This window comes from Physella acuta, unplaced genomic scaffold (genome assembly GCF_028476545.2).
Source record: "Physella acuta isolate Inbredline_101_S28 unplaced genomic scaffold, ASM2847654v3 ptg000816l, whole genome shotgun sequence".
Taxonomy (NCBI): Eukaryota; Metazoa; Mollusca; class Gastropoda; family Physidae; genus Physella; species Physella acuta.
This window is the reverse complement of record NW_026732334.1, coordinates 6,528-20,044: the sequence shown is the minus strand read 5'-3', so window position 1 is coordinate 20,044 and position 13,517 is coordinate 6,528. Positions and strand designations below refer to the sequence as shown.

General features: G+C 38.6%; 1 protein-coding gene across 1 annotated transcript; it reads left to right on the top strand.

Annotated features, from left to right (window-relative positions):
* Positions 1 to 1,247: 1,247 nt before the first annotated feature.
* Positions 1,248 to 9,953, top strand: LOC131951604 (uncharacterized). The gene is made up of 3 exons (XM_059313935.1): positions 1,248 to 1,336; positions 2,370 to 3,596; positions 9,894 to 9,953. Exons 2-3 carry the CDS (start codon positions 2,466 to 2,468, stop codon positions 9,951 to 9,953), a joined length of 1,191 nt encoding a protein of 396 aa, XP_059169918.1. The 5' UTR covers positions 1,248 to 1,336; positions 2,370 to 2,465.
* The last annotated feature ends 3,564 nt before the right edge of the window (positions 9,954 to 13,517 follow it).

Here is a 13,517-nt window from a genome sequence, read left to right as displayed (position 1 = left end):
AACTAAATAACGGCGTATGATACGCCGCGGGTCGGCTTGTATCTTATACTGTATTACCTGTGGCCAGACCGACCCAATGAATATGAGTTCAGGTTTAGATACGGTGCCTAGATCGCTAATGTATAGTAGGCCACAGCAAGACAAAGTAAAGAAAGTCAGGGTTTTTTAGACTGCTACAAAAACTGACAAGTTTGATGGGAGGGGCGAGCGAGTGGGGTGTTGACGGGAACACTTGATACTTTGTCAACAACGAGTGCGTGCATAGTTTGGTGTCTAGGTTTATGGCAAGTTTTATGGAATGTAGTTTTTCGGTACTGCTAACGCGTAGGTGACAAGTCAAGAGTTAGGATTTAACTATTGGGACCACGAGATACATTGATGTGCACATTTAGAGCTAAGACCAAACAGATCTAATTCTGTCAGTAAGTTATATTAATATCTTACAAATGTTATGTCATAGTACACATTTAATGTCATATTATGGTGTAAATATTTTATTGTTTATTTGAGAGTTTTATTTATTGCTTATATACATTGATTAAATAAAAATAGGTCTACATTTCCATTTAATAGTTTTACTATTCAGTTAGTGTATCCGTCCATCTGTCTGACAGAATACATAACGAATAAGGCAAGAGTGATCTTCCCTAAACTTTCTCGCATATTCTTATATGACAGTAATAGGGGGCAGTACTCCCAGTCCGACCAGGCTTTAGAAATGTTCTGCTACATGCTTTTATTTAACTTGCTACCTCTGTAGTGCTTCGTCATGGATCGAAACGGCCGAGCGAGATTTCGATCATTTCTAACTGACCGATTGGTTTCGAACTTGGCACTTGGGTCAAGACCCGACGACTATGCAATTTGGCATCAAAATAGACTAAACTGGAGGCCTAATTAATTTTGTGTAAAAAATACTTATTTAAAGTACTACTTACCGCGCAATTATACGCGCATTTTTCATGTTCAATTAGTGCGCAATAGTTTTTAGTCATGCAGCTCTGTTATATTAAAAATTATAAAGTTCTGAAGCTTTTATGTAATAAAACACTAAACAAGAGCAAATAAATGATTCTCTGTAAAAATATAATGATTAACTGCTATTTAAAGAACTATATTAAATAACTATATTACCTATTGGATACCTTTACTATTACTAAGGAAGCCGGTTTACACAAAAAAGACTGACGTCATTAATTGTTGAATAAAAAATAGAATTTTAAAAAAAGTCGAAGGCCGAAAAAAACACACAATAATAATAGAGACAAAAATGAAACATCTAATTTTTTTGTCTGTCTTTAGAAGTGTCCAAAAAAAAGTAAAATATATAGTAAGCGTAAGTATTAGGATTACGGTTAAGTTAAGGTTAATATAGGATTTAACGTCAGTTTGATTTCAAAATCAGGTTAAAATGCCGTGTCCAAATAAAGTTCTGTTTCCATCAAAATGTCTGACCAATGGAGGCGAGCGAGTTGACGTGAATCCTTCCATCATGTTGTTGACATGGAATAAAAACGTGCTTTTTTTAGATTTAGCAAACAAAGCGACCGTTAAAAAAATAAAAAATAAAAACTTAAGCCTAAAATTAATTCATATATTTTATATTTAGTTGCAAATCAAGAGAACGTGAAAATAATTTGTTGAGTTTAAGGCTAAATTTCTATTTATTTTCATCAAGCCTAAGTTATAAACGGATGTTTTACTTTCGTAAGACAAATATTGATTGGCTGTACAGGAACTCCGTGATCGATAACTATTTGTTTACAAAACTTTGCAGATAAATTTTTTAAATAACAAAGCAAATTTAAACCCCATGACCTAGTTTTCCTTTTTTTTTCGCTTACAATAAAATTTATGGCAGCCTATCGAATAGCAGGATGCCATTGTTTTATGTCGCCATTACACGTGAAAAACAAATTGTTTTTGATTTTTTTTTTTTAAATTTTATTTAGTTACCGAAAATATTAAAAACATCAAATACATCCAATCTTTAGTAAAGTCCGAAAAAAAACAGTGCATGATTTTTAAATTAATTAATGGGCCTCTCGAATACTTTCTCGCTCGCGTCCATTAAGTAAGGTACTGATTTCGGTTAAACTTCAAGTCGAGTTTAATTTCCGTTTGCGTCAAAGTTCCGTCTTTAGATAAATTTCCGCTTAATGTTTAATTTCCCGTTGTATTTCGACCTCAATAGGCAAATTATTAGTTTGAAAAATACTTTGTTTTGAGAATCCAACTCATTGGAATATATCAGTTGTATCAACGATTTAGTAGTCATAATGTCTATAAAACCAGTTTTATTTCTTTATATCTCTTATCTTCAGTATTTATATCAGAATGTATTTGTATCCATCTTTAATCTATTACAGAAAAGCACCTTATCCATATTGACATAAATTTCAAAAACTACATAAAGAAATATATTAACACTGATTTAATTTGAGCCTGTTATTCCCATTTTCAACATGGTGTATCGGAATTGTAAGCGGGTGTTGTGTGCTGTTACCTTACCCAAACTGTTGGGAGGAGTGACGTTGATGTCCACGCTGTTTGTTATACTAACACACCAAAACTACTTGTTTAGTCGTGCAGATAGTTCTCGGTACATGATCATCAGTTATTTCAATACACGTTCGAATGAATCACCTGAGGAACCGCAAGCCTGTGTACACCCTGATCTTCAGGTCGATGATCCAATAATGCTAAACTTTACCAAAGCGGCAGAGCCTATAATATGTAGGGGCTACACCAATTGGGCCACCGTTGAAAACGGGACTGTTCGTTACACGAAAATCGCCTTAAACTACCACGGCGATTTTAAGTGTGTTTACTATCCTTTGATTCGAGGCCCAGGGGATTATAACATTACATTTGGTGAGCCTTTTCCTGTGAAAAATGGAAGTCCTTTAGTGTCGAATTTCTTCAAACTTGAATGCAACTCTTCTTTAAAAAGGACACATTATTTAAACGTCCACGCTGGTGTGTTTGTGAACCAGACGATCAAAGACAGGCTCAAGCTGACCAAACCTCCAGCCAACGGTCTGGGACTGTCTGTGGCGCTACTAGGGTTTGATTCCATGTCCAGAATGTCCTGGCTGAGACGGATGCCAAAGACCAGAGAGTATCTGGTCAACACGCTAAAGGCGATAGAGCTGGAAGGTTACAACATCTTGGGGGACGGGACGCCGGCGGCGTTGTTGCCGATCCTGACCGGCAAGCACGAGCATGAGCTACCGGAAGCCAGGAGAAAGATGAATCATTCTAGACCCGTGGATGGGCATCCGTGGATCTGGAAACAGTTCCAGAAACATGGTTACGTCACTTCCTGGGCAGATGCAGAAGTATTAATCGCACCGTTTAACTACAGGATGAAGGGGTTCGAACACCAGCCCACTGACTACTTCATGAGGCCATTTTACTTGGCCGTGAACCCGATGTACAGGAAATACAGCCGTATGTGTCATGGATCCGAACCCAAACACATGGTCTGGCTCAACTGGATTCGTGACATTTTCTACATGTACAAAGACGACCCGAAGTTTATGGTCCACTTCTACACACCACTGAGTCACGACGACAACAACCTCATTACACTGGTGAGTACTTTAGTCTTGTCTCTACGTCTATTCTGTTTGGTGAGTCAACAAAAATTAAAGTTACAGTTGACTAATAGGAGTTTACACGTTAGCCGTATATACATTTTATTTAGTTCTGATATACGTTATTTTGGTACAAAAATAAAACTTCCCCGACATTCGCATCAGCTCACATTTTGTAAGAATTTTTTTGAAAAGGTCATATTACCCCTGATATTCCTATGAAAAACTAAACAACAACTAAAAAGTATCAACGATTACTAGATGGTTATGTCAGTGTCATTGATGACACGATGACATGCGTGTCACAATGACACGTACATGTTTTAACAATGTCTCTATAACAATACTCTATACTAAACAAATATACATAACTGCGACATAGTTTAAATATACAGACGTGCTCCTATGCACCCAATATTTACATAAGTGTATGGTTATTTAAAACACAATTGGAAGACTGCCTCCAGTTTTATCTCAACTGGTCAAAGTCTTTTCTCTTCAACAATGAAGCGACACACAATGGAGCGAGTGGCTGGCCAAGTTAAACATGTATTCAGCGCGGTGACTCCCCGGCATTATAACTAAATCCACCAATTAAGAGAGGATTAAGAGAGGAAATGTAAGCGAAAGAAACACAGTTTAATAGCTTTAACCGGTGCTTTTAAAACATTATTTTCAACATATGATTTATGAACAACTATCAGCAATATCTTATTTTGCTATTTTTGTTATTGATTAATTAATCGTTGGTTTTAAAGCTAAATACAACGCTCTATATAATGAACTGACCTGATTAGCTGATATAGACTACCTTTTTACAAGTTGAAATAACAAAATCAGTACATTGTTATAACAGTGTTCAGACCAATGTTTTGTGTGAATTACATCTAGGACATTACACGCTCGCAACACAAAAGCAACACATATGTATGTAATAAAGATCGCCTTATTAAAAGTCCCAGTCATGTGGATATTGTTTACATCACCGTAACGACCACCATACAGATCAACCTTTGAGTGTGTCCGGGTTTTCCTGCTCTTGTTCTTAGTACTTGTCCGAATGCCACCCCAGTATTACCTGTCATTTTTGGGAGTTCACATAATAAAGAAAGGTGTCTTGGATTGGTACATGCGTGTGGTAGGCGTGGTCGGGTGGGTTTAGCTCATGGTTACCATACCCTAAAAGTCCGAGTTCCAACCCCCGGATAGATTAATCTAACAACTGCAGCCGGGTAGCGTGTTCTTGGATTGGTAAAGGCTTTAGCAAAAAATCCAAACAGGAAAGCAGACTGGAATTTGAGTCTACGGCCTATACACTCCCTTCTAGGCTTGTGCTTATCATCCTTCATAACTAAAGTGCCACATCAAATAACCTAAACGTAACGTCAATTCTGACCCCCCCCCCCCCCCATTGACGGCGCGTAATTTAGTTAGTGAGCTGAATAGAATGACAACCTAGATTTCATGTAACTTACCTCAGTGACAAGACTAGTTGATTTTTTCATTACGCTAATTGTCATTAGCTGACATTACACAACTAGTATGTCATTTAGATGGATACAATTACATGCCTATTATGTTATTAATCTGACTGACACAGCTAAGCTGTCATTTAGCTGACTGACATTACACAACTAGCCTGTCATTTAGCTGACATCACACGACTAGATTAACCTCATCACCCCACAGTGCCACCTACACAACACCCGCACACCTCAACAAGACCCTTGAATTGATTTTCACTTGTCCACGTTCTCCATGCATTATTGAGAGACACACTCAAGGTTAACCACCATCATGTCTTTCATGTAGCCTGGCTGTTTGAGGCTGTAGCTATCAGTTACTTAGCACCAACAGCACCAACTTCCAGTACACTAGCCCCAGGGAATGGACTGGCAAGATGGTCTAGGTGGGGCAAAGGAAAATGTCTCGATGAATCCACAGGAGCAGAGTTTCTTTCAGGCATATCTTTTGGGGGAGGGTGGGGGGGGGGGGGCGAAATAGAAAGTACATACAAAAAATATATCCCTGAAAATTTAGTCCCCCCCCCTCCCCCAAGAATTGCAAGTGCCCCCCTCCCCACCATCGGAAGAAAAGAAATCTGAAAGACAATACTTCAGGACAAAATTAGTGTAGCACACGAGTCGGGAACTTATAGGCCAACATGTTGCATACGTCTATTTACGTGTAGGGAGCGGTGTTACGTTGTTCTAATAAAAACATAAGTCGACACAAACAAGGGAGGAGGGGTCGAACGAAATAGAATTTATATAAAAAATAAATATTTTTACAATTTGTCCGCCTAGCTGGAAGTCAATCAAGCCAATGTTGTTTCGCTGATTTAATAAACGTCGTACTTTCTTCACAAAGTTCAACAATCTTGAGCTAAAAGTCACACAACTTTAAGATTATGTGCAATTTCGTCTACTTAAACTCTAAACGCAAACGATATTACTAACAGTATTTTTATTTAGAAATTTCGGCCACATATTTATATTATCCACGAAACTGTCAAACACTGTATTAGGAGCTTCAATTCCTAAGAGTTCAAGTTTTTAAACGTATTTTTCCTTTTCCGCGGGCGCGATTCTTTACATACGGTGAACGCGTCCAGCGCTGGTGAACACGTCCAGCGCTGGTGAACAGCTGATTGTGTTTACGTCTGGTGTACACCACTGTGGCGGCGGGCGTAGGTATCACGTGATTTAGGTCACGTGTTTGCAAGGACTCTATAAAATGGCGGCGTCTATCGAAGAAAAATGTGTTCCCATTCAAAAGTTTAACGCGTTCTAAATCTAATTTTCTGTCGGTCATAACTTTAACAATACGTCCGTTTGCTGTATTTATTACGTTCCAACACTTATATCAATTTTCAACTATCTTTTTCATTTAGTTTAACGATAAATTTCTCTAGATCTAGATCTACAATCTGTCCAAGAAAGTTATATATAGATCTAGATCTAGAATCTAGGTCAAATCAAAGATTTATTAATTATAAATATAATCCAAAAAAAAAAACGAGACTTAAGCAAACCAGTCGTAGATCTAGAATATAGATAATTCTATCTAGATTTAGATAATAATGCGTTTCTATATACTAAACTATTTTAGACCTTTATTATTTTGTATAAATCTTTGTTTGGAATATGGTAATTTTGAAATGCTGTATCCAGGGCCTATGGGCGTAGCTTAAGATTCATACGCGGCTTCGATGCCGGTAATTTTGCTAAATTATAAACGTAAATTCTAAATATAGCTCAGTCGTAGATCTAAAATATAGATAATTTTCTATCTAGATTTAGATAATAATGATTTTCTATATACTAAACTATTTTAGACCTTTATTATTTTATATAAATCTTTGTTTGGAATATGGTAATTTTGAAATGCTCGCTCCGGGCCTATTAGCGTAGCTAATGATTAGATCTAGATCTAGATTCTAGATCTAGCAAGAAAAACTAAACTTAAGACTTAAGCAAACGAGTCGTAGAATCTAGATCTAGATAATTCTATCTAGATCTAGATAATTTCAGACCTTCTTTATTTTATATAAATCTTTGTTTGGCTAATTTAAGATAAAATTTAATTTGAAAGTTACTACTACTAGATCTAGACTTAGATCTGGATGTATGCGCGTAAATCAAGTTGCAAAAGGAGACTTAAAATATAGTACAAAAATTTACTTGTGACGTTACGAGTAAATAGCTAAGTTGGTAGTGTAAATGGCTCTCATGCGGGTGGCACAGGTTCTAGACCAATACGTCAATGTTTTTTTTTTTCATTTTTTTTTATATGTGAATGATAAAGTTGCCTATCTGAACTGGGCAGGATACAGGGCAGGTGAAGTAGAGTTCATCTGTTTCTTTGTCCTAAGCATATGAAAGGATAGTGTGGTCAGAGACATGCTCGACTGGAATCGTTTTTTAAACGATAAAAACATGTTGTCTGAGACTTGGCGGGACACTGGGCAGGTGAAGTAGAGTTGAGTAGGTCACCTGTGACGTCAGTATAGGTAGGGATAGTCCGAAATCGGTGTTTTCGGTGTTTTTAAAAGATAAAAAACATATTTTTGAATGTGGGGTCTGTTTTTTTTGTGACGATAAGTGACACTGCAGTAGCGTAGCGAGGAGGGAGGGGGGACATATGTCCCCGGGCGCCGACCTTAGGGGGCGCCAAAATGGGTTGGAAAAATAAATTGAAAGGTTGAGGGGGGGGGGGTGCAAATCGAAAGTTTGAGTGGGGGGGGTTCAAATCGAAATCTTGAGGGGGGTGCACATCAAAAGTTTGGGGGGGGGGGGGTTGCAAAACGAAATCTTGCGGGGGGGGGGGGTTCAAATCGAAAAGTTTGTCCCCGGGCGCCGGTAAGGGTCGCTATGCCTCTGAGTGACAGACGTGATGTTTTTTGATGGATGACCCCCGAAACCCACAGTTATCCAACGGATGACGGGTAGTCTAGTAGAATATAAAGGTAAATCGACTGTTATGTCTCAATGCAGCCTTTGAATTTGTGTGTATTAGTGAGGCATACAGTGTGAATAGGGGATAGGCTAACTTAAGAATCCGGTGTTAAAATATATTGCTTTGCTTCCGTCTTACTTGAGGTTCGCGAAAAAGTAAATTTACTTCATTCCAAAAACAGACATTGAATGTGAGTAGTTTACATTTTTTTTCTCGTACTTTTAAAGGTACGATTTAAACATAGTCGAATTTTGAATTATTTGGCTTTGTTTCTAGAAAATGTGAAAGTTAGTTGGTTTAAGTAAAGCAAATCAAATAACGGAATTTTTTTTCCATTGAACCTTCTTTTCCGAGTAACATCTTTTCCTGTTCGTTCCAAGACACATGTGGCAGATAAAGCAGAGTTCATCTGTTTCATAGATCTCGGAATATGAAAGGATAGTGTGGTCTTGAACTCGAGACTTTTGGGTAAACAGTCTAACTCTCTACCGCTAGGCCACGTCGTCCTTTTTTTTAAACACGTTTTTATTAACTCAGCTTCGCGTGTGTTTGTTGTTAAAATTGACATCGAAAATTAGCCCACTTCTGATTGCTCAATAGATCTGAAATTTGGCATGTAGGCTACTTTCGCCTAACAATTTCAGATGCAATGATAAAAACTAGCAATTAGAGACCGTAATTAGCTTAATTTAATTACGCCACAAGGACCATAAAATTGAGGACATGATTTCTAAAGATACCGACACGACTGGAGGCCTATTGACACAGTTACTTCGGCCCCAATCGATTTGAGCGCGCTGGCCGTGATCGTATAGTGGTTAGTACTTCGCGTTGTGGCCGCGACAACCCAGGTTTGAATCCTGGTCGCTCAAGATTTTTAGTCCGTGTATTTATAAACACTTAGTCAAGTCATACTTAATCAAGTCATTAGATATAGTAGAAAATAAACTATATAAAAAACTTTTTTAAAAACCACGTTTTTCATGTGTAGCAACGGACTAAAAAGGAGAAAATAAAATACTTAAAAAAAAACTTTAAAAAAAAACACGTTTTTCTTGTGGACTAAAAAGTAGAAAATAAATTTTCATACATTTGATGACAAAAAACGTGGGTCGGGCAGATGGGTCGGGAAATTTGATGGTGAACGTACCCACGTTTTTTGTCATCAAATGTATGAAAATTTATTTTCTACTTTTTAGTCCACAAGAAAAACGTGTTTTTTTAAAAAGTTTTTTTAAGTATTTTATTCTCCGTGTATAAAGCCGTTCGTTACTGGTCATATCTTATACTGTATTACCTGTGGCCAGACCGACCCAATGAATATGAGTTCAGGTTTAGATACGGTGCCTAGATCGCTAATGTATAGTAGGCCACAGCAAGACAAAGTAAAGAAAGTCAGGGTTTTTTAGACTGCTACAAAAACTGACAAGTTTGATGGGAGGGGCGAGCGAGTGGGGTGTCGACGGGGACACTTGATACTTTGTCAACAACGAGTGCGTGCATAGTTTGGTGTCTAGGTTTATGTCAAGTTTTATGAAATTTAGTTTTTCGGTACTGGTGGAGACGGGGGCTAGCATATAGGTGACAAGTCAAGAGTTAGGATTTAACTATTGGGACCACGTGATTCATTGATGTGTACATTTAGAGCTAAGATCTAAATAGATCTAATTATGTCAGTAAGTTATATTAATATATCTTACACATTTGATGTCATAGTGTGGTGTGAATCGTGTATTGTTTCTAGGAGTATTTTATTTATTTCTCATCAAAATTAATTAAATAAAAATACATTTCTAAAAATACATTTTCTATTTAATAATTTCCCTATTCTGTCAGTATGTCTATCTGGCTGAAAGGAACGCTCTAAAGAATACAAAACGAATAAGGCAAGAGTGATCTTCCCTAAACTTGTTCGCATATTCTTATATGACAGTAATAGGGGGTGGTACGTCCAGTCCCACCGGGCTTTAGAAATGTTCTGCTACATGCTTTTATTTAACTTGCCACCTCTGTAGTGCTTCGTCGTGGATCGAAACTGCCGAGCGAGATTTCGATCATTTCTAACTGACCGATTAGTTTCAAACTTGTCACTTGTGTCAAGACCCGACGACGATGCAATTTGGCATCAAATTTGACTAAACTGGATGCCTAATTAATTTTGTGTAAAAATAAACCGGGAGTGATCTCCCCTAAACTTTCTCGAATATTCTTATATAAAACAACAGGGGATGAGAACTCGGGCTATAGACATGATTTTTAATCCATTTTAAATACTTAAAGTTTTAAAAATAGAATAAAATCTCGTAGACAAAAGATTGCACACCAAGTGAACGCCAAATAAAAAAGTGCATAATAGTGCGCAATATTATTCTTCACTTACTTATTCCTCTTTGCTCCTTATGGAGCATAGGGCCTCCACCATTTCCTTCCATTTCTTCCTATCCTCGGCTATTAATTTTGACATCTCCCAAGACATCCCTATTGGCTTCAGTTCTTCAAGAAGACTCCGCCTCCAGGTCTGTCTTGGGCGCCCTCTCTTCCGCTTTCCCTGGGGGTTCCACTCAAGCGCTTGGCGTGTAACATTTGTGTGAGCCTTTCGCAGTGTGTGACCCACCCAGCGCCACTTCCTCCTTCTTATTTGCACACCTATAGGCTCCTGCCTAGCTTTCCTCCATAGTTCCAAGTTCGGCACTTTGTCCTGCCATCTCAGTTTCAGTATCTGTCTAAGGCATCTATTCATGAAGGTCTGTATCTTTGCTGTGCTTGCCTTGGAGACTCTCCATGTCTCTGCTCCATACAGCAGAACTGCCTTGACATTAGAATTAAATATCCTAATTTTCCCACGTTTTCTTTAACTTGCTTTCTCTGTTTGTTTGTCTTTCCAATCAAATCTTGCGATCGAAATTTCTGGCACTTCCCAGTTAGCTAGCGCGCTGAAATTTTCAGGGAAGCTTTCTTTTGGATGACCATAGAATATTCAATTGTTATTATTACTAAATTGATCAATGGAAACATTTTATTGAGCATTTTAGACCGCTATATAATCTATATATATAATTCTCCTCTGCGAGCCATTATAAAAAAACCCAGCGACGCGTAGCTAGCCTCTCTCTTGCCGCGCGCAGTGAAGCGAACGATCCCACTTCGCTACAGGCTTAGGGGCAGATAATTTAGTTTTAACCGACTTTAAACTTACAGGAGGTAACTATTACCACTGGTGGCCAGTTTGGGGGAGACGATATGGTCGAGTGGTTGGGCACACGATTGCTATCCCACTCGACACGGGTTCAAATCTATGTGTTCTAGTCAGTAACGTATTCACACAACGTGTTTTTTACGAGTTGTCTTTTTACGAGTTGTCTTCGTTTACCCAAAAAAAAAGTGAAAAGACTAAAAAGTAGAAAATAATAATCATTAAAAAAGTTTTAAAAAACCCACGTTTTCTGATTGAACTAAAAAGTAGAAAATAAATGCTATACATCACAATAATGCAAGCGATCACTCTACTATAAGCGATCAAAAACGTGGGGCGCCGTGATTTTCTTAAAGTTTCTAATACTGTTGACTCTCTCCAAGCTCCCTAATAAAAGTCAATAGTATTATCTAATCAATAGTAATATAACTTTTACTTCGGCGCCCCACGTTTTTGATCGCTTATAGTAGAGTGATCGCTTGCATTATTGTGATGTATAGCATTTATTTTCTACTTTTTAGTTCAATCAGAAAACGTGGGTTTTTAAAAACTTTTTTAATGATTATTATTTGTGGTAATGGAGATGGCCGAACTTTTCCATATGGGTCGCAGGACTGTGAAAGCGCAGCGTGCTTTATTAACTCTAGCGCGTATGTCCTCCTCTGTGCCTCCCGTTTTGCTGATCTTGCTGCCAAGGTAGACAAACTCTTGCACATCATTTACCTGTCTTCCGTCTATTGACACTGGAGCCTCCTGTTTATTGTTAATTCTCATCATTTCCGTCTTTTCTTTGTTGATCTTCAGACCTACGCGCTGCGAGATGGCTCCTAATGCATCAACTTTTTCTTGCATGTCCTGTAGCCTGTGCGAGAGTAAGGCAAGATCATCTGCAAACTCCAGATCTTCTAGTTTCCCCGTGAGTGTCCACTGAATACCTTTTCCAGAACTGGCATAGGCTGTGCGTGTCACCCAGTCGAGAACTACCAAGAAGAGGAGGGGCGACAGCAGACATCCTTGTCTCACACCTGTGTTGACCTGGAACTCTTTAGACAGTTTCCCTGCATGGCTAACTTGGCATGAAAATCCATCGTAAAGTTGCTGGATTATTTCCACTAACTTAGCAGGTACACCATAGTGTCTCAACAGATTCCATATTGTTAGCCTATCCACACTATCAAAGGCCTTCTCAAAGTCAACAAAGCAGATGTAAAGCGGGGCTTGCCATTCTGTCGTCTGTTCTACAATAATTCTAAGAGTGGCTATCTGATCTGTACAAGATCTTTCCTTCCTGAATCCTGCTTGTTCCTCTCTTAGCTTAAGGTCAACCGCCTCTTTCATTCTGTCCAAAATAACTCTGGTAAGGACTTTACTTGGTATGGACAACAAGGTAATGCCCCTCCATTTTCCACACTGAGATAAGTCACCGTTCTTAGGCAACTTCACAAGGAGGCCCCTTTTCCAATCGGTTGGGATCTGTCCTGTGTTCCAGACTAAGTTAAGTAATTTATGAAGTCGATTTACTACTTCTTCTCCACCTTGTTTTAATGCCTCTGCTGGGATATTATCTGGTCCTGCTGCCTTGCCACTCTTCAAACTATTTAAGGCGTTGAGAATTTTCTGTCTGGTGATTTCCTCGGTATTGATGTTAAGGGGTTCCCCTGGCTCCAGGTCTGGTGGATCTTGAGGTGCTGGACCCTTTAGTACTTCCTGGAAGTGCTCTCTCCGTCGTGCCAATTGTTCCTCAATTGACGTTAGAAGTTTACCATTTTTGCTCCTCACTGGCCTGTTGGTATTGGTTTTCCTCCCACTCAGAGCTCTGGTTGTTGCATAGAGCGTCTTGAGATCTCCCTTACTGGCAGCTGTTTCGGCCTGCTCTGCCATTTCATTTATAAACAATCTCTTGTCATTTCTTAGTTTCCTTTTCACCTCTTTAGCCTTTTCGTTATATCGAGCGGCTGCTGCTTGTTTTTGTTGCCGTGTTTTTGCTTGATTTAGTTCGCTCTTTAGGCTTTTTCTTTCTTCCACCTTCTGCCATGTATCATCTGTGATCCAGGGCTTCCTGTTTGGCGCTCTGCCTCCCAGAGCCTCTTCGCAGGCTTCAATAGTGGCTTGCTTAAATACTTCCCAGGTGTGTTCAACTGAATCAAGATCTTTCTCTTCTGTCTGTAGAGCTTCAAACCGATTCTTTAGGGTGACCTGAAAATTTGTCCTGTTGTCTTGCGTCTTAAGTTTACTAACATCAAATCTTCTTCGTGGATCAATTTCAT